The sequence below is a fragment of the Amblyraja radiata genome, chromosome 8 (assembly GCF_010909765.2).
Source record: "Amblyraja radiata isolate CabotCenter1 chromosome 8, sAmbRad1.1.pri, whole genome shotgun sequence".
In the NCBI taxonomy this organism is placed as follows: domain Eukaryota; kingdom Metazoa; phylum Chordata; class Chondrichthyes; order Rajiformes; family Rajidae; genus Amblyraja; species Amblyraja radiata.
This window is the reverse complement of record NC_045963.1, coordinates 79,206,142-79,227,449: the sequence shown is the minus strand read 5'-3', so window position 1 is coordinate 79,227,449 and position 21,308 is coordinate 79,206,142. Positions and strand designations below refer to the sequence as shown.

General features: G+C 45.2%; 1 protein-coding gene across 4 annotated transcripts in view; it reads right to left on the bottom strand.

Moving 5' to 3' along the window:
- Positions 1-21,308, bottom strand: part of ehbp1 (EH domain binding protein 1) — a 351,647-nt gene that overhangs the window by 11,534 nt on the left and 318,805 nt on the right. For all 4 annotated transcript variants that reach the window (XM_033026308.1, XM_033026305.1, XM_033026307.1 and 1 more), the window contains one exon: positions 15,135-15,208. In XM_033026308.1, coding sequence (XP_032882199.1) covers positions 15,135-15,208 — 74 coding nt within the window. The remainder of the gene's footprint in view (positions 1-15,134; positions 15,209-21,308) is intronic.

Genomic DNA, 21,308 nt, shown 5'->3' with positions numbered 1-21,308 from the left:
GATGGGGCATCTTGATTGACATGGACAAGTTGGGCCGATGGGCCTGTTCCTGTGCTGTAAGACACCAGGACTACTGCAAGGGCTAACCAATGTGTTGTATATTTGTTTAGATAACATTACTGCCTTACTCCCAAAAAGAAAATATATTAAATATATTTGGTGAGCTAAATAGCTTGACATGTGAATACTCATCTTTGCATTCAGTTCGCAGTGCACAGTGAACTGTAATATGGTGACGTGGCCTCCTGAGTTTGCTCCATTATTCAGTCAATCAAGGCTGATCTTCCATATCAGCCCTTCCTTTCCTCTTTGTTTCTGCATCTCTATATGCATCTGGTCACAGCCTTGAATGTGCTCAACAAAGTAGCTCAAGCAATAATTCCAAATTAAAATGTCAAACTACTGAGTGAAGAAATTCCTCCTTGTATTCCAAAATGACCTCTTCCACAAAAAACACGACAGATTCTCAGCATCCAACCGTCAAGGGTTCGAAGAGATATAAATGTGTTAAGAGGATATTGGACATGTAATGCAGCCGCTTCTCATCTATTCTCTAAACGGTGGAACCTTCTTGTATCCCTTCACGGCAATGAGTGGACCAGAAACAGGCATCGCCCCAACTACCAATGCCTAATAACATTTCAGCAAGGTATCCGTTCTCTGTACTCCAATGTCCTTGCAATAAAAGCTCACAGATCATTTACCAGTATTTTACCTTCTGACGTATGTAAATGTACACTCACATTTCTCTGCATTTAACATGCTGCAGTCTCTCACCTTAAATAAACCTGCCTTTCCAGCCAAATCATTAACTTCACACCTCTACATTACACCCCGCCTACAATCTTCTTTCTTACTCGGTTAATCTGCAAGTACCATTTTGCAGGCTCTCGGTGGCTCCCCACAACTTACTTTTCGAAGTATCTGTGTGTGAGCAGCAGCCCTGGATCCACACACTTGTTCTCCTCACCCCGTTCATCAGTAGAGGCTGTAAACAGCCCAGCCCCCGGGGGCTAGCTGCACGCAGCCAACATATTTATTGCTTCTCTTTTCTGTCTCAATCCAAAATAATATATTTCTTCAATCCCATGAGGTCCAATCTTCTAAGGCATTTCATCAAATGAACTCAAAATACAAATATCCTCCTCCTCTCCATACAGCCAGTTGTCTGCTCTCCAACCTGTAACATGGCAGCTCTCAAACAGCACTACATCAAAGGATATGATAGCCTTTAGTTCAAACACATTTCCACTCACATTTCTTTACTGACTGAGAGGGGAAGGAGGTGATTCTGAGCCAAATTTGCTTACATAAATCGTGAAAAACTATATTTTGGCTGATAGGATCATTTAATTTCCATTGTAGGGAATGTTATCAAACTTGGAGCAGCAGATTAATGGCAGAGCTCTCTCTGCTTCTCCCACCAGCTACACTGCTGCCCATGTTCAAGGCATGTACTTACCATGTTACAATATCTTTGTACAAACACACCAACAAGTGTGACACTGTTGGGTCTTGTTCAGACACTTTAGTCCACTGATTACCCAGTTCCAAGGAACTTCTTTCTATCTGATGAGAAACCAAAGGATTCCATACTTTGGTTCACAACTTCTGCTTATACAAATCTCCAATTTAATACATAAGTCTCCAAATTCCCGCAAAAAGCTGCAATATATCTGAGATTGGGCAATGATGTGGATTATCTGAGTAGTTAAACAAAGGTCGGCAAGCTGAGTGTTCAGCTGCTAGAGGAGGTAGGTACTATAACAACATTTTAAAGACATTTGAACAGGTACATGGACAGGAAAGATTTAGAGGAATATGGACCAAATGTGGGCAAATGGGACTAGCTTTGATGGAGCATCTTGGTTAGCCTGGACGAGTTGGGCCGAAGGCCCAGTTTCCTTGCTGTATGACTCCATGACTCTACCTCGAATAACATTCCTAATTTTCAAAGATGTATGGAATCTACAGTCACAGAAATTCACATCATAAACCTGCTACTTGACAGCAAGCCTTTTCTTTGAGAACCTGTCATATCTACACACAAGGCTTGGTTGTAATGATATCCAAACAGAATTCACCGTCTGAGCTCACAACGGGACATGACGAAGGTACCACTGGAGGATTGGAACACATGAAAACATCTCTGCCTATATCAGTCTCTTCACTTGTGGATAATGGTAACGAGGACAGAACAAATACCAACTTTCTCTAACTGCTTGCTCACCATAAACCCAACATTTGCTGTGGGAAAGGTACGAGTGTTTGAAATTGGTTGATGGAGATTTTCAGTTTAGTTTATTGTCACGTATACTGAGGTCCAGCTTTAACCGTCTGCCATCAGTTCCCATCCATCACGGTAATGATAAGATAACTGGACACCTTCTCCTTCCTGAGTTCCACATTCACTTGACAATTCACCAATGGTACTTAATGTACATCATAATCTGAACACGCTTCTGTAAAAATGGAATTCCCTGATCCTAATGAATTTCTGAAAACATTTTAATTGAATAAAATGCATTATTTTCATTTTTGCTCTTTCACAATTGTGCCAGAAACAGCTGATCCCCTCACAACTCTGAGGTTCTACAACAAATTCTTGTTCAAATGCTCATCAAATAAAGAGGAAAACAATTATAACAATCAAAAATAATATTCCCATTTAAAATTATAACCCTGCAGAAATAAAAACGTTTACTTAAAATATCTATCTATCCATCCATCCATCCATCCATCCATCCATCCATCCATCCATCCATCCATCCATCCATCCATCCATCCATCCATCCATCCATCCATACATACATACATCCATCCATCTATACATCCATCCATCCATCCATCCATCCATCCATCCATCCATCCATCCATCCATCCATCCATCCATCCATCCATCCATCCATCCATCCATCCATCCATCCATCCATCCATCCATCCATCCATCCATATACCTATAAAACTCTGATCTTGTATGTGGATTTGTGTATTTATCACATCTTCTCGAAAAAACGACGTGGTAACGGTAACATTTTTACATATTCCGATAGAGATTTACGCTGTGAAGTCAAAAATCGCCTTATCTGAACATTTCATGCAATATTTCTCGTTATTAATCAAAATGTTCAAAAATCTGAAAAAACTGAAAATAAAACCGGCTGGCTTTGGCTGATGACGTCACAATGGGTCTGCGTGTTGTGTTCACGCGCTGCGAGCGACGTTGCCCGGTCGCTCGCGCTCTCTCCCCCCCTCCACTCCCCCTCCTCTCTCCCCCCCTACTCTCTCCCCCTCTTCTCTCTCCCCCCTCTCTCCCCCCTCCTTTCTCTCCCCCTCCTTTCTCTCCCCCCTCTCCCTTTCCCCACCCCTCTCCCACCCCCCTCTGCCCTCACTCTCTACCCCCCTCCCTCTCTAGACGCGCCTGCGATTTGGGGGCTATGCGTCAGTGGATAGGGCGGGGATGGGGTAAAAGGAGCCAATGAATAATATTAACATAATATCACGGGGAGTGGTTAGTGTGTGCGTGTGTGGGGGATGGTTAGTGTGTGTGATTCCGCAGACCACCCTCCCCCCCCCCCCGCACCCGCGCATTGAGGGGACGGGACCCCTCAATGCGCATAACATGTAACTAGGAAAATGGACAAGGGAGAGCCAGTGGATATAGTGTACCTGGAATCAGAAAGCATTTGATAAGGTCCCACATAGGAGATTAGTGGGCAAAATGAGGGCACATGGTATTGGGGGTAGAGTGCTGACATGGATAAAGAAGTGGTTGGCAGACATGAAAAACAAAGAGTAGGGATTAACGGGTCCCTTTCAGAATAGCAGGCAGTGACTAGTGGGGTATCGCAAGGCTCGGTGCTGGGACCGCAGCTATTGACAATATACATCAATGATTTGGATGAAGGGATTCAAAGTAACATTAGCAAATTTGCAGATGACACAAAGCTGGGTGGCCGTTGTAAACTGTGAGGAGGATGCTATGAGAATGCAGGGTGACTTGGACAGGTTGGGGGAGTGGGCAGTTGCATGGCAGATGAGGTTTAATGCGGATAAATATGAGGTTATCCACTTTGTTAGCAAAAACAGGAAGCAGATTACTATCTAAATGGCGTCAAGTTGGGAAAAGGGGAAGTACAACGGAATCTGGGGGTCCTTGTACATCAGTCTATGAAAGTAAGCATGCAGGTACAGCAAGCAGTGAAGAAAGCGAATGGCATGTAGGCTTTCATAACAAGAGGAGTTGAGTATAGGAGCAAAGAGGTCCTTCTGCAGTTGTACAGGGCCCTAGTGAGACCACACCTTAAGTATTGTGTGCAGTTTTGGTCCCCTAATTTGAGGAAGGACATTCTTGCTATTGAGGGAGTGCAGCGTAGGTTTACAAGTTTAATTCCCGGGATGGCGGGACTGTCAATTACTGAGAGAATGGAGCAGCTGGGCTTGTACACTCTGGAGTTTAGAAGGATGAGAGGGCATCTCATTGTAACATATAAGATTGTTAAGGGCTTGGACACACTAGAGGCAGGAAACATGTTCCCGCTGCTGGGGGAGTCCAGAACCAGGGGCCACAGTTTAAGAATAAGGAGTAAGCCATTTAGAACGGAGACGAGGAAACACTTTTTCTCACAGAGAGTGGTGTCTGTGAAATTCTCTGCCTCAGAGGGCGGTGGAGGCAGATTCTCTGGATGCTTTCAAGAAAGAGCTAGATAGGGCTCTTAAAAATAGTGGAGTCAGGGGATATGGGGAGAAGGCAGGAACGGGTTACTGATTGGGGATGATCAGCCATGATCACATTGAATGGCGGTGCTGGCTCGAAGGGTCAAATGGCCTACTCCTGCACCTATTGTCTGTGGTCTGTTGTAATATATACTCAACGAAGTGTCACACGGGAGGCCTGGTCCCCCATCGCAGAGGGAGGGACAGGTGAGGTAGTGGGGAAGGGGAGGAGGGGAGGGGAAAGAGGGAGTGTGAAGACAAGGGGGAGGGGGTGCTGGGATATGAGGGGGAATGGAGGAGGATAGGGGTAGCGATGGCGAGGCGCAGTTAGGGGGAGGGTTGCCGTGACTCGCGTCACAACGGGGATCTCTGGCGTCACAACGGGAACCCCTCAGCCGCGCCTGCGCAGTTGGGGGCTATGGGTGGGTGGTGGACAAGGCCCAACGGGTCCGCAACTGGTCTAATAAAAAAATTAAAATGAATAATATGAATAAGCAGATTTAAATTAAATTTTCTCTCTGTAACAAAGGAAATTAAATTTATACAAATAATTATTTTAAGCCTGCTTATTAAGTGACAATTTATAGCTAAAGATGTTTAATGAAATTCAAATACCAGTTGTTGACTATATACTACTTTTTACCACTCAAGGTACCAGCAACTGGATGCTCCACTTCAAATTGTTGTTTCAACAAATTGGGTTGTAAATTTGTGAAAATCACCATGCTGTTGTGAATGCTGCACTAGGGATTGCAATCTGCTCTTATCTTCAGTCCCAGTCAACTGGCATTCCAGAAAGAGTGCGCGGCATCATCAGAGCATCCATTTGATAGGATTCTACTGCTGGACCTAATCAATCTCTAGAATACTGTGGCTGCGCCGTGCAACAAAGCTAAAATAGATTTACAAATGGGGTTTTAGGGGGATAAGCTTCTTCACAGGATTACATATTGATTTTAAATATAAAAAAGCTTATCATATAAACCGTAACTACAAAAATAGTGAACCTATGCATGAATCCTTTTAGCAGAGCTTTCACTTCAAACTACAAACTGGGGATGAATAAAGCAGCACAAAATCCAGAGAAAGATCCATTTCGTGGGTTAACAACATAAACAGAATGTTTTAGAAAGCATCCTTGGGCCATGCATAAAACAAACCATGAGCAGCTACTCAAAAATAACAGCAGATATTCATTTGACATCCAAAACTACAAAAACATACAGACAATGCCTTGATGTAAGAATCACGCAGACAATGTTACCCTTTCAATTGTGACAGCATTAAAATATCTTCGAAATACCACGCTCACTTTGTGTGTTAAGGTGTAATCAGTGAAATATGTTAAATCAGAACAAATACTACATTCAATTTTTATTTCAATCCAGATGTTTTAAAATCCTGACTGGATACTAAATTGGCAATAAATGATTGCTGCCAGCAAGAACTGATCTACAATTACAATGCCGACCAGGCCATGTACAGGGATTTTTATAGACTCCATTACACACATTCCCTAAGTTTAACATAAGGCAGTTTAATTACAGAGATGTGAGACTTCCAATTCTTGCAATCACCACATCATGGTTTACATCTCCTCCAACATTGCAAGGGGGAAAGACAGCTACAAATCATTAATTGCTGATGGATAAGCAGAGAGAACTCATATGTCGGTGGAGCATTACAGATACTTTGATGTTTTTATTTGAGTGAAATACCATTTAAACATAATGTATGGGTGAAAAATATCAGTTTAATATTCTTACAAGAATATTTTTCAGAAACTTCACCATTGGGCTAACCTCCTAGATGAGAAACAAAGACAGACGGGAAACAGATGTCTTTGCAAACTGCTTCAATCTTTAAAGTATTGAATATTAGTTAAATTCATTTAAATATTCTGTTGTTACAAAAAGTGGGACTTGGATGTTAACAGTACCAGCACGTTTGTCATTTGGAAATGCCAAGCTTAAGACTGTAGGAGGATGGAACTCGATGCAGCAGTGCCACTGGAGGCAACTTTATACAAGTGATATACAAGTGATCAGATATTACAATCGCTTTAAATCTCTACTCCCACACCAACATTTCTTACTTGAACTGAGATTTCCTTAAACTCCTCTCAGATCTGTCTGTACTTTGACTCCCGGCACCTGAAGGCCTACCGCAGCAACCCCTAGCACGCCGTAGAAAGCATTTTATCAGGATGCATTACAGCTTGGTTTGGGAACAGCTCCATCCACGACCGCAAGAAATCGCAGCGAATTGTGGATGCAGCCCAGACCATCACACAAACCAACCTCCCTTCCATTGACTCCATCTACACCTCACATTGTCTCGGCAAGGCCTGCAGCATAATCAAGGACAAGCCTCACCCTGGCATCTTCTCTCCTGCCCCATCGGGCAAAAGGTACAGAAGCGTGAAAATTCACACCACCAGATTCAGGGACAGTTTCTTCCCAGTTGTTATCAGGCACCTGAATTATCCTACCACAATTCGAGCGCAGTCCTGAACTATTATCTACCTCATTGGTGACCCTCGGACTATCTTTGATCGGACTTTGCTGTCTTTACTTTGCACTAAACGTTATTCCCTTATCATGTATCTGTATCACATTGAATGGCGGTGCTGAAATGGCTCAATTGTTATCATGTATTGTCTTTCCGCTGACTGGTTAGCACGCAACAAAAGCTTTTCACTGTACCTTCATACACGTGACAATAAACTAAACTGAATTGAACAGATTGGATATCACATTTAACCGTGTTGTGATAACAGCTTGCTTTGTTGCATAGGCTGAGTGACCCTGTCAAATACACAAGCTGAACAGCAATGTACATTTCAGCAAGAGCTGACCAAGTTTCCAACAGTTCCCCAACTGCTGCAGCAGAGCACTGACGTTTTCAGTAATTGCCACATAACTGCTTCATGAAGTAGCCAAAGAGAAACTGTCTGCACATAACTAATACAATGGTCAGCAAATGTACAGGAAAGTGCTCAGATACAACTAACATCGAAAGGTCAAGAGCAGGTTGATAAACACTCTTCATATGCTAGCAATGGGTTCTGCACAGGCTACTGAACTGTCTACTCAACTCTGTCATCAACAGAGCAAGAAATCAGCAGAACAGTCTGGTAAACACTGATATGAATGGGACCAGTGAATGCACAACTCTTTTTCACTGCCCTGTCATCTGTGGTTACAGCACTATCTAAAGAACTAGGAAGCCCTTGGGACTGAAATAAGGAAGACTGATAATTACATATGTGCTACTATGAACATTATTTATCTCTTTGCTTCTGAGCATTTAACCAAAATGATTTACTCGTAAGACTCTCAAATGGAGCAGAGCACCACGGATTTATTTAATGCTGAAGAATATAAAAAACAGAAAATGTAGGTGACTATTTATTAATTTAATTAAATTTAAAAAAAAATAGCCTTTGGATAAACTAAAAAGTTTAGCAAGCTGAATTATTCAGATCAGCAATTGCCTAAATACATACTATAGAATGTGTGTATAATATTGTTTATACAGCTTGAGGCAGGATGATGTGAACTGTTATCCCTGAGGAGCTAATAAATTATGTACCCAGTGCATGCACCATCGGGTTTTCCAGGCTGAATCCAGACAGAGATTTGGATCCTACTGTTTGTGGTACCCTGATGTTAATCTCTGAATCCAGAAATACAAGAAGTGTTGTGGGAGTTTTTACTCTTATCTCTGATTACAGCCAATAACAACTAATTGTTTATTCTGGGTGCTTTGAGCTGCATCCATTGAAAATTCACAACAAATGCAAATTTGTAGCAATAGTGAAGTTTAATGCGCGTATTTGTTCCTGTTACAAACTATACCACAGGGGAGGGAGCAGTGATTCAAATTACATTCACTTCTTCAGCGGTTTCTAACTCTGTACTAATGTCATACCATTAATTGCTGAGCAAATTAACAACAGCATTCAGAAGCTTACCATCAGAGATTCACATCACAAAAGGAGGCCATTCGGTCCACTGAGTCCATGCTGGGCAAATACAGAGAAGGTTACTTCACTTCCTTGCTCTGCTCTTGGTCCACAGCCTGGGATAGGGCTCAGGAATCCATTCGGGTATTTTTTTTTAATGCAGAGCCTTTCTCTATCTCTTCAATCTCTATATCAGCGATCTGCCACGCACGACCTTGCGCCAGTATGTATACGGAGATGACCTGGCCCTACTGCATTCGGACAGGAGTTGGTCAAATGTGGAGGATGTGCTCTCGGCGGATATGGAACTTGTCGCGGGCTACCTTAAAACCTAGAGACTAAAACTGAGTGTGGCAAAAACCACCACAACGGCCTTTCACCTGAACAACAAGGAAGCTCAATGCCAGCTAACCGTCACCCTCAATGGGTCACCCCTACCCTATAACACATTTCCTACATACCTCGGGGTGAAACTAGATCGGCAGCTGACCTACAAGCAACACCATGAAGCTCTCCGTGCTAAAGTCTCGGCGCGGAACAACCTCCTGCTGCTTGGCTGGATCTTCATGGGGCGCCAGGACATCTATGCTCTGAACCAGTCTCTTGCACTCGTGTACAGCGCCGCTGAGTACGCCGCCCCAGCATGGTGCCGCAGCGCTCATACTAGCAAGCTAGACTCCATCCTCAACGACACCATGCGGATCATCACCGGCTGCCTACGCCCTACTCAGACGGATCCTCTGCCGTTGCTCGCAGGTATCGCACCCGCCAAGCTTCGCAGAGTACTTAGACAATAGACTATAGGTGCAGGAGTAGGCCATTCAATGTAATCATGGCTTATCATCCCGAATCAGTATCCCGTTCCTGCCTTCTCCCCATATCCCCAGACTTCGCTATCTTTAAGAGCCCTATCAAGCTCTCTCTTGAAAGTATCCAGAGAACCGGCCTCCACCGCCCTCTGAGGGAGAAAAAGTGTTTCCTCGTCTCCGTTCTAAATGGCTTACTCCTTATTCTTAAACTGTGGCCCCTAGTTCTGGACTTCACCCACAGGCTGGTGTGCAAGGCCCCATCGGACGCCAAACATCCTTTACACCATTTCGCCCAGAACTCACAGCAACTGGGACCTCAACACCTGTCATCTCGTCGCCCCTTCTCCCGTCACGCAGCGACACTCTGTGGCTCCAGTTTCAACACACTAGGAGCATTGAGAACTAGCTGGGAACAGACTTCGCGACCTCCTCAATTCACTGTTGCACCGAACACCACAGCCCCACCCGGCTCAGACCTGCCCCACAAAGAGTGGGTCGCCCTGAACCGGCTCCGTACAGGGGTCGGCCGGTTCAACGCCAACATGCATCGCTGGGGGCTGCGTTCATCAGCAGCCTGCATGTGTGGTGGACCAGCAAACAGCGCAGCAGCACGTCATTTTCGACTGCGCTGTCCTCCGCCCCCCTGGTGGAGGGGTAGACCTCATGGCACTCGACAACAGCACATTGAACTGGCCACAGCGCCTGGAGGCCATTACATAACCTCTGCTGCCTCAAACACAAGAAGAGAAGAAGTAGCAGGTCAGGCAGCATCCGTGGGATGAGACATGTAGTTATGATGAAAGGACACTCATCTAAAATGTTAACTCAGTTTCCCTCCTCATAGATGTTGTTTGACCTGCTGATCATTTGTTTTTTGTTAGTCCGGGTCCATTTATTTCCTTTTCCCTAACTGTGCTGAATCTAACAGAGTGAGATCCCTGTCTCCAAGATGTTTTCCACTGCCACCTCTTCCATTTGCCTGGCCTCATTCCACAAACTAACTCTGGTGAAGTTGATTTTCTTAGGTGGGCTTCCTTTGCTTGAACACCGGGTGGCGCCAGCAATGGCTGCCTCGCCAACAGTCTGTCTGTTCTTTCCTTCTTTGTGATTTAATATAGCGGGAGAGGGGGTTGTGGGAAACTTTTTCTAATCTCTTAGTTCAATGGAGATGAGATTTTTTTCCCCACTGTATCTCCTTCTGCACTGCGACCTAACATCGGGGAGTTGGTGGCCTTTGCTGGAGACTGATTTTTGAGAGCTCAAATGTGGGGAGCCTATGGGACGTACTATCACGGAGCCCATGATCCCTTTGCCAGGGATTGACCTCAGAGTTCCAGCCGTGGGTGCTTGTGGACTTAACATCACGGACCTTGCGGTCTTTGGTCAGAGACCGACTTCGGGAATTCGAAGCCGCTGGAGCTTCGATCACCCCGACGCAGGAGCTTGAATCACCCCGACGCAGGAACTTGAATCACCCCGAAGCGGGAACTTCGATCACCCCGACGTGGGAACTTCGATCACCCCGACACGGGAACTTCGATCACCCCGACACGGGAACTTCGATCACCCCGACGTGGGAACTTCGATCACCCCGACGTGGGAGCTGGAATCACCCCGACACGGGAACTTCGATCACCCCGACGTGGGAACTTCGATCACCCTGACATGGGAACTTCGATCACCCCGACGTGGGAACTTCGATCACCCCGACACGGGAACTTCGATCACCCCGACACGGGAACTTCGATCACCCCGACACGGGAACTTCGATCACCCCGACATGGGAACTTGAATCACCCCGACACGGGAACTTCGATCACCCCGACGTGGGAACTTCGATCACCCCGACGTGGGAGCTGGAATCACCCCGACACGGGAACTTCGATCACCCCGACGTGGGAACTTCGATCACCCCGACATGGGAACTTCGATCACCCCGACGTGGGAACTTCGATCACCCCGACACGGGAACTTCGATCACCCCGACACGGGAACTTCGATCACCCCGACGTGGGAACTTCGATCACCCCGACGTGGGAACTTCGATCACCCCGACGTGGGAACTTCGATCACCCCGACGTGGGAACTTCGATCACCCCGACACGGGAACTTCGATCACCCCGACACGGGAACTTCGATCACCCCGACGTGGGAACTTCGATCACCCCGACACGGGAACTTCGATCACCCCGACGTGGGAACTTCGATCACCCCGACGCGGGAACTTCGATCACCCCGACACGGGAACTTCGATCACCCCGACGCGGGAGTTTGAATCACCCTGACGCAGGAGCTTCGATCACTGGCTGCCTTCTCCCCATATCCCCTGATTCCGCTATTTTTAAGAGCCCTATTTAGCTCTCTCTTGAAAACATCCAGAGAACCTGCCTCCACCGCCCTCTGGGGCAGAGAATTCTACAGACTCACCACTCTCTGTGAGAAAAAGTGTTTCCTCGTCTCCGTTCTAAATGGCTTACTCCTTATTCTTGAACTGTGGCTCCTGGTTCTGGACTCCCCCAACATCGGGAATACGTTTCCTGCCTCTAGCGTGTCCAAACCCTTAACAATCTTATATGTTTCAATGAGATTCTCTCTCATCCTAAACTCCAGAGTGTACAAGCCCAGCTGCTCCATTCTCAGCATACGACAGTCCCGCCATCCCAGGAATTAACCTTGTAAACCTATGGTGCACTCCCTCAATAGCAAGAATGTCCTTCCTCAAATTAGGTGACCAAAACTACACAATACTCTGGGTGTGGTCTCGCTAGGGGTCTGTACAACTGCAGAAGGACCTCTTTGCTCCTATATTCGATTCCTCTTGTTATAAAGGCCAACATGCCATTCGCTTTCTTCACTGCCTGCTGTACCTGCATGCTTACTTTCATAGACTGATGTACAAGGATCCCCAGATCCCGTTGTACTTCCCCTTTTCCCAACTTGATGCCATTTAGATAGTAATCTGCCTTCCTGTTTTTGTTATCAAAGTGGATAACCTCACATTTATCCGCATTAAACTTCATCTGCCATGCATATGCCCACTCCCCCAACCTGTCCAAGTCACCCTGCATTCTCATAGCATTCACACTGCCACCCAGCTTTGTGTCATCTGCAAATTTGCTAATGTTACTTCGAATCCCTTCATCCACATAATTGATGTATATTGTAAATAGCTGCAGTCCCAGCACCGAGCCTTGTGGTACCCCACTAGTCACTGCCTGCCATTCTGAAAGGGACCCGTTAATCCCTACTCTTTGTTTCCTGTCTGCCAACCACTTCTCTATCCATGTCAGCACTCTACCCCCAATACCATGTGCCCTTATTTTGCCCACTAATCTCCTATGTGGGACCTTATCAAATGCTTTCTGAAAGTCCTTTAAGTGTACACTTACATCTACTGGCTCTCTCTTGTCCATTTTCCTAGTTACATCTTCAAAAAATTCCAGAAGATTAGTCAAGCATGATTTCCCCTTTGTAAATCCATGCTGACTCGGACCAATCCTGTTACTGCTATCCAAATGTGCGGCGGCTATCTCATCGCTCTCTCATGTTCTCTCTCTCCCGCCTTTCTTAAAAATTGGGATAACATTTATCTTCCCTCCAATCCACAGGAACTGATCTTGAATCAATAGAACATTGGAAAATTATCACCAATGCATCCACGATTTCTAGAGCCACTTTCTTAAGTACCCTGGGATGCGGACCATCAGGCCCTGCGGATTTATCAGCCTTCAGTCCCATCAGTCTATCCAACACCATTTCCTGCCTAATGTGGATTTCCTTCAGTTCCTCCGTCACCCCAGATCCTCTGGTCACTACTATATCAGGAAGATTGTTTGTGTCCTCCTTAGTGAAGACAGATCCAAAGTACCTGTTCAACTCATCTGCCATTTCCTTGTTCCCCATAATAAATTCACCTTTTTTGGTCTTCAAGGGTCCAACTTTGGTCTTAAATGTTTTCCTCTTCACATACCTAAAGAAGCTTTTACTATCCTGCTTTATATTCTTGGCTGGCTTACCTTCGTACCTCATATTTTCTCCCCGTATTGTATTTTTGGTTATCTTCTGTTGTGCTTTAAACATTACCCAATCCTCTTGCTTCCCGCTCATCTTCACTATGTTGTACTTCTTCGCTTTAATTTTTATACTGTCCCTGACGTTCCTTTTCATCCATGGTCGCCCCTTTCTCCCCTTGGAATCTTTCTTCCTCCTAGAAATGAACTGATCCTGCATCTTCTGTATTATTCCTAGAAACACCTGCCATTGTTGTTCCAGTCATCCCTGCTAGTGTATCTTTCCAGTCAACTTTGGCGAGCTCCTCCCTCATGGCCCCATAGTCCCCTTTATTCAACTGTAACAGTGAGACCTCCGATCTACTCTTCTCCCTCTCCAATTGTAGATTAAACCTGACCATGTTATGGTCACTGCCTCCTAATGGCTCATTAACCTTGAGGTCCTTTATCAAATCCGGTTCATTACATAACACTAAATCCAGAATTACCGTCTCCCTGGTAGGCTCCAATACAAGCTGTTCTAAGAATCCATCACAAAGGCACTCTACAAAGTCCTTTTCTTGGGGTCCAGTACCAACCTGATTTTCCCAGTCTACCTGCATGTTGAAATCTCCCATAACAACCACAGCATTGCTTTTGCTACATGCCAATTTTAACTCCTGATTCAACTTGCGCCCTATGTCCAGGCTACTGTTTGGGGGCCTGTAGATTAGTCCCATTAGGGTCTTTTTACCCTTACAATTCCTTAGTTCCATCCATAGTGACTCCACATCTCCTGTTTTGTGTCGGCTGATATGGAAATCCCTGTCACGGCCTTGTTATTTGTGCATTCTCAAACATAAACACTTCATGTAGGACACTGACCAACAGAAGGTACACATTATTTATTGATCGGCAAAATACACTACACTTAAACCAGTTTTAGTTTAAGTGTTTTTGGGAAAAAGCAATTTATGTTTCATGCCCCCAAAAGCAAGTTTAAAAAAATATTTCCATTGGGATTGACAAAACTGTTCTACATGAATTAACCTGAATTAGTTAGCATTGTGAACAATGAAACCTAAATGACCAAAACCACAGTTTAATTCCAGTCTAAATATATGCCAGTGGCAGAATCCATGAAATAAATTAGAATTGATTTGTAATGGCTCAGGTATCTTATCAGGTGAAGAAAGACATAACGTTGTGGCATCAAAAGCTAACAAGGTCAATATGTAACCACAAAATCAATCTGCATTGATTGCAATTGTTTTATTTTGCAATGTCACAGTTACTACCACATGCTGATTGGTTGCGGCAAGGAAATCTCCAACATTTGCAAATGCATTTTTCACCCTCAAGTTATTGATAATCTCAAGTGTTTGTTAAATTAAAGTATCTATAATGAATGTTGTCGATACGAACATATAAAAACACAATCATTCACATTAAGTTTTACGATTTTCAGTTATATTTTTTAATGGTTTTAATATAGAAGACTTAAATTTTCTAATAAAATCAGATACAATGTTTGGGTTGATTAACACCCTCTAGGTCTGGACTGTATATAAATAAGGAGCTTGTACAAAAGACCCAGGTGATGGTGAAGTGTTCCGACCCATGGAAAGTGATAAACAAGCAGGCATCACTTACCTTCGATTGCGAGCATGGCTCGGAGTTCTCTGTTCAGCAGCTCAAAGCGTCGCTCAAGATCATGCTCTTTTTCCCTAGGCAAGACAAAAAAGTTCATCAATAGGACAATTAACAAATCATTACGCACTTAAAGCAATCTTTAAGATTTATTGATTACCAAGACTGACCATTGTCTTGTCTCAAACCTTTAATCTACTCCAAATGACTGATACACAAACCTTCATTAATAGTGTTCTAATTATGGTGAATTTAAATATAGAATGTGAAACGATGTACAATATGAGATCATTTGTATTGGTATAGATTCTGTTCAAGGATTCGGAAAGAGGGCATGATGAGATTGAACATTTTTCTTGATGATGTAATAAGACACAGTTGTGAAATATGGTTGACAGAAACACAATGGAATAAGGTTGAGAGAAACAGAGTGGGATATGGTTGCGAGGAACACCATTTTGAAGCGAAGGGAACTAAAATAGAGATACTCAAGACAGTCAGGTAGAGGGATTACAATATGCCACGGCTTGCTTTGTAGGATACTGAAGATTGTATGATTAATGAAAGATTGCAGAGAAATGCATTACTCAACGGTCCTGGGGAAAAAGAAGTTGAACCAGGAGTATGAAGTATATCTTGACTTTAACATAATTTGAATGTAGAAAGATATGCATCTGATTTTGTCTGGAGTTCAGGAATAAAGATGCAAGGTGAAAGGAATTTCAGTTAACAAACCTCTTAATTTTGTTTCAGGAGCATTGTGGTGTGAAGAAATCATTCTCCATTCATGAACAAAATACAAATCTTTGATGATGGTGCAAACATATTGAGTGCAGTAGCTAACGGTACCACACTTAGTCAAGTCATTGAGAAAGATCGGCCCATTGTAAAGTGGTGAGGAACAGCAAGGCATTCACTTTCTTTCCATATTTTCTCACAAGGTGGCAGCATGTCTGTTGGTCGGTGTTGGGCAAGCGGGGCCGAAGGGCTTGTCCACGCTGGATCAGTCTAGCACTATAACTCCAGGACATAATTTGACCTATAATTGCACTCTCACAGAGGAGACAACCCTACAAACCCACAATAGCAGTGGCAGAAGTCAAGTCAACTCAAGTCAAGTCAAGTTTATTTGTCACATACACATACGAGATGTGCAGTGAAATGAAAAGTGGCAATGCTCGTGGACTTTGTGCAAAAAGACAAACAAACAAACAACCAAACAAACTACAAACAGAATGGAACAGAATCACATATTCTTTTACATATTAAATATTGTGGGCGGAAGGAAAAAGGGAAAAAAACAACAATTTAAAAAAAAGCAGTAGAGTGGTACAGTAAAAGTTAGTCCCTGGTGAGATAGGAGTTTACAGTCCTAATGGTCTCCGGGAAGAAACTCCTTCTCAACCTCTCCGTTCTCACAGCATGGCAGCACATTGTGATTACAAGATGCACGGCACTTTCTAAGGCAGGTTGCACCCAGACATGGCAGAGGCCTGGAGCCAGTTGGTGGAGGCAGGAACTCTCACAACATGGGAGCAGCATCAGATGACAACCTGAAGCCGCACCAGACCGCTGCACATTGACGCTGGAAGGAGGGATGGATTGGGATAGACATAAAAAGCTGGAGTAACTCAGTGGGACAGGGAGCATTACTGGAGGGAAGGACTGAGATAGTTACTCGATGCCTCCCACAGGCGTGGTGGGGGTAAAGGTCGTGGTGGGGTAAAGGTCATGGTGGGGGTAAGGGTCGTGGTGGGGTAAGGGTCGTGGTGGGGGTAAGGGTTGTGGTGGGGGTAAAGGTCGTGGTGGGGGTGAGGGTCGTGGTGGGGGTAAAGGTCGTGGTGGGGGGTGAGGGTCGTGGTTGGGGTGAGGGTCGTGGTGGGGGTGAGGGCCGAATCTGTGCAGCATGGTAATTCTGTCACCAGTCTATCTGTCAGCAGGGAATTCTGAAACTTTCTTCAGCAACTTTTCCCTGTTGTACAAAAATAATAACACACTTAAAACAGATTAAAATGCTTCAGTGTAGAGAATGAGCCGTTTATTGAACACAGTTTGCACTGAGTGACACCAAGATATACAAGCACAGTGAACAAAAGATTGGTTGAAGGACCAGGCTTTGAGGAGAGCCTTAGAGAAGACAGGTGGGCAAGTGAAGAGATACAGGGAGAGAAATCCAAACTCACAGGTTAGATGGCAGCGCGGCTGTCAATGCTGAGTGATAAAAACTTGGCAAGCAGCACAGACCACAACTGAAGGGCTGTCGGCTAGAGGGGATTACAGAGATAGGGAGTAGGTGAAGCCAATATGGGATTTGAAAACAAGGATGCAAATGTGAAAAATACTTCCAAAATAAATTGGAAGCTTACAACAGCATTAATAGAGGGCAGGGGGCATCGACACGAGGTGAACAGATCTTGTCCCAAAGACAGAGTGCTGGAGTAACTCAGCGGGTCAGGCAGCATCTGTGGAGAACATGGATAGGTGACGTTTCACAGAGTGCTGGAGTAACTCAGCGGGTCAGGCAGCATCTGTGGAGAACATGGATAGGTGACGTTTCACAGAGTGCTGGAGTAACTCAGCGGGTCAGGCAGCATCTGTGGTGAACATGGATAGGTGACGTTTCACAGAGTGCTGGAGTAACTCAGCGGGTCAGGCAGCATCTGTGGAGAACATGGATAGGTGACGTTTCACAGAGTGCTGGAGTAACCCAGCGGGTCAGGCATCTGTGGAGAACATGGATAGGTGACGTTTCACAGAGTGCTGGAGTAACTCAGCGGGTCAGGCAGCATCTGTGGAGAACATGGATAGGTGACGTTTCACAGAGTGCTGGAGTAACTCAGCGGGTCAGGCAGCATCTGTGTAGAACATGGATAGGTGACGTTTCGGGTCAGGACCCGTCTAAAAGAACTTGACACGTTAGGTCAGATGCAGCAGCTTTGGATGATTTCAAGATGACAAGTATAGAACATTGAGACCTGTGAGGAGTGGGAACAAATTGTTGGATTGAGGCAGATCGACGAAGCTAAGAACATCTGATGCTCCCTCCTGCCCATCCGACTGAGGTAAAAAACTGGCATCCAGAGTAATACACGTGGTTGGGTTTGAACACGTGGCCAAGGGCCAACTCAAATGAACCTGGGACAGCTGCCAGAGAAGGACGGAGGCACTAGCCAGAGGTTGTATCATTGATTATGAAGAATGACTCTGATCTTCCCAATAGTCCACTGGAGAAACCTGTACTCGTCTAGAAATGGAGCTTGAATAACAATGTGATAATTTAGAGATAACAGACCAGTCCAGAAGTTCAAGCAGAATGTAGAGGCCCCCACATGTGAGAGGGCGACACTAGATCTAGTATTGGGAAATTAGGAAGGGAAAGTTAATGAAGTGTTTGTGGGGAGCCTTTTGGGAGAAGTGACCACAGTTCGATTAGGTTTAAGAGTTATGGATAGGGACAGAGAGGGCCCATGTGTTAAAATGCTCAACTGGGGTAAGGCCAACTTTGAGGGTATGAGAGTAGGTCTCGCTCAAGTTGACTGGAGCAGGTTATTTGAGGGGAAAGGAACATCGGCCAAGTGGGATGTTTTTAAAAGTGTGCTGACAAAAGCTCACGATGTGTACGTCCCCGTTAGAGTGAAGGGCAAAGCAGGCAAACACAAGGAAGCTTGGCTGACGAGGGAAATTGAGGCATTGGTCAAAAACAAGGAGTATGCATGGGACAGGTATAGGCAGCTGGGACCAAGTGCATCCCTGGAGGAGTTTCGGGAACTAAGGAGTAAACCGAAAAAGTAGATCAGAAGGACAAAAAGGGGCCAGGAGAGCTCTGGCGGGTAGTATTAAGACAATCCCAAAAGATTTCATAAATACATAAAGGCGAAAAGGGTAACTAGAGAATGGGACTCTCAGGAATCAAAGTGGTCACCTCTGTGTGGAGCCACAGGTGATGGGCAAGTCCTCAATGAGTACCGTATTTCACGGCAATGACGCTGTTTTTTATCCGAAAATAAGGCCCGAAAATTTACCTGCGTCTTGGAGGCCGAAGGTTAGATTGTTAGCCAAGAAAGATAGACTTGGCTATCCCTCAGCACAGCGGCTGTAAAAGGATAGCACCGCTGGGGTGGGGGAGTTCCTTCCACAGCGTGTGGGGAGTCTGGCCCAGGTCAGCATGGCTGGGCCGCCAGGGGTAAAGTTGCGTGGAGGGCAGGAGCGTTGAGAAGGAGGGGGTCGGGGATCATGCCAGCAACTCACTCAGTAGCTCGGGTGGCTGCGAGCGGCCGATGGGACCGGACAGCTGAACTGCAGCTAGACCCGGGGCTCGCAGGCGACCTGTGCGCTACAGCCAGTCCCGGGGCTCGCAGGCGCCTGGGAACTGCAGAAAACTAATTGAAAAACACGTGGAAACGATGTATTATTAGTATGTATTATTATTCATTCATGTATTATTAGTATGTATTATTACTAATTACTAATTTAGTTAGTATGCATTATTGCCTCCATTTATTAACTATGGCAATAGATGTGGCTCGCCATCCGCTCACAAACATGGGTCCAAGCCCCTATGCAAAAAAGGTTGCCGACCCCTGGACTAAAGCAAACCCTTGATCCTGTCCCGCCAGCCTTTTTTCAAAATTGCACAACTCAAAATGGGGGTGCGTCTTCATTGCCGGGAAATACGGTATTTCTCCTCTGTATTTACCAAGGAGAAGGACAGTAGGACAGAGGACAGGGCAGTCAATGGAAGTGTCTTGAGAGCAGTCGGTGTTACCGTCAAAGAAGTACTGAAGGTACTGTCGTGTTTGAAGGTAGACAAATCTCCAGGGCCTGATCAGATATGTCCGAGGAAATTGTGGGAAACCAGAGAGGAAATTGCGGGAGTCCTGGTTGAAATTTACGAGTCGTCCTTAAATACAGAAGAGGTGCCGGAAGACTGGAGGGTGGCAAATGTTGTGCCTTTTTTCAAGAAGGGCTGCAGGGACAATGCTGGAAACTATAGGCCGGTGAGCTGGACATCTGCAGTTGGAAAGTTACTAGAGAGTATTCTGAGGGATAGGTTACACAGGCATTTGGATGGGCAAGGACTGATTAGGGACAGTCAGCATTGTTTTGTACGTGGGAGATCGTGTCTCACAAATCCGAGTGATTTTTTTGAAGACGTGACCAAAAAGGTCGATGAAGGCAGAGCTGTAGATGTTGTATACGTGGATTTCAGTAAGGCATTCGACAAGGTTCCACATGGTAGGCTGCTCTGGAAGGTTAGATCGCACGGGGTCCAAGGAGAGATAGCTGAATGAATAGCAAATTGGGTTAGACAATAGACAATAGGTGCAGGAGTAGGCCATTCGGCCCTTTGAGCCAGCACCACCATTCAATGTGATCATGGCTGATCATCCACAATCAGTACCCCGTTCCTGCCTTCTCCCCATATCCCCTGACTCCGCTATCTTTAAGAGCCCTATCAAGCTTTCTCTTGAAAGTATCCAGAGAACCGACCTCCACCGCCCTCTGAGGCAGAGAATTCCACCGACTCACCACTCTCTGTGAGAAAAAGTGTTTCTTCGTCTCCGTTCTAAATGGCTTACTCCTTATTCTTAAACTGTGGCCCCACTGTTCTGGACAGTGAGAGCCCTTAACAATCTTATATGTTTCAATGAGGTCTCCTCTCATCCTTCTAAACTCCAGAGTGTACAAGCCCAGCTGCTCCATTCTCTCAGCATATGACAGTCCCGCCATCCCGGGAATTAATCTTGTAAACCTACGCTGCACTCCCTCAATAGCAAGAATGTCCTTCCTCAAATTAGGGGACCAAAACTGCACACAATACTCCAGGTGTAGTCTCACTAGTGCTCTGTACAACTGCAGAAGGACCTCTTTGTTCCTATATTCGATTATTCTTGTTAAAAAGGCCAACATGCCATTCACTTTCTTCACTGCCTGCTGTACCTGCATGCTTACTTTCATAGACTGATGTACAAGGACCCCCCAGATCCCATTGTACTTCCCCTTTTCCCAACGTGACGCCATTTAGATAGTAATCTGCCTTCCTGTTTTTGCTACCAAAATGGATAACCTCACATTTATCCGCATTAAACTCCATCTGCCCACTCCCCCAACCTGTCTAAGTCACCCTGCATTCTCATAGCATCCTCCTCACAGTTCACACTGCCACCCAGCTTTGTG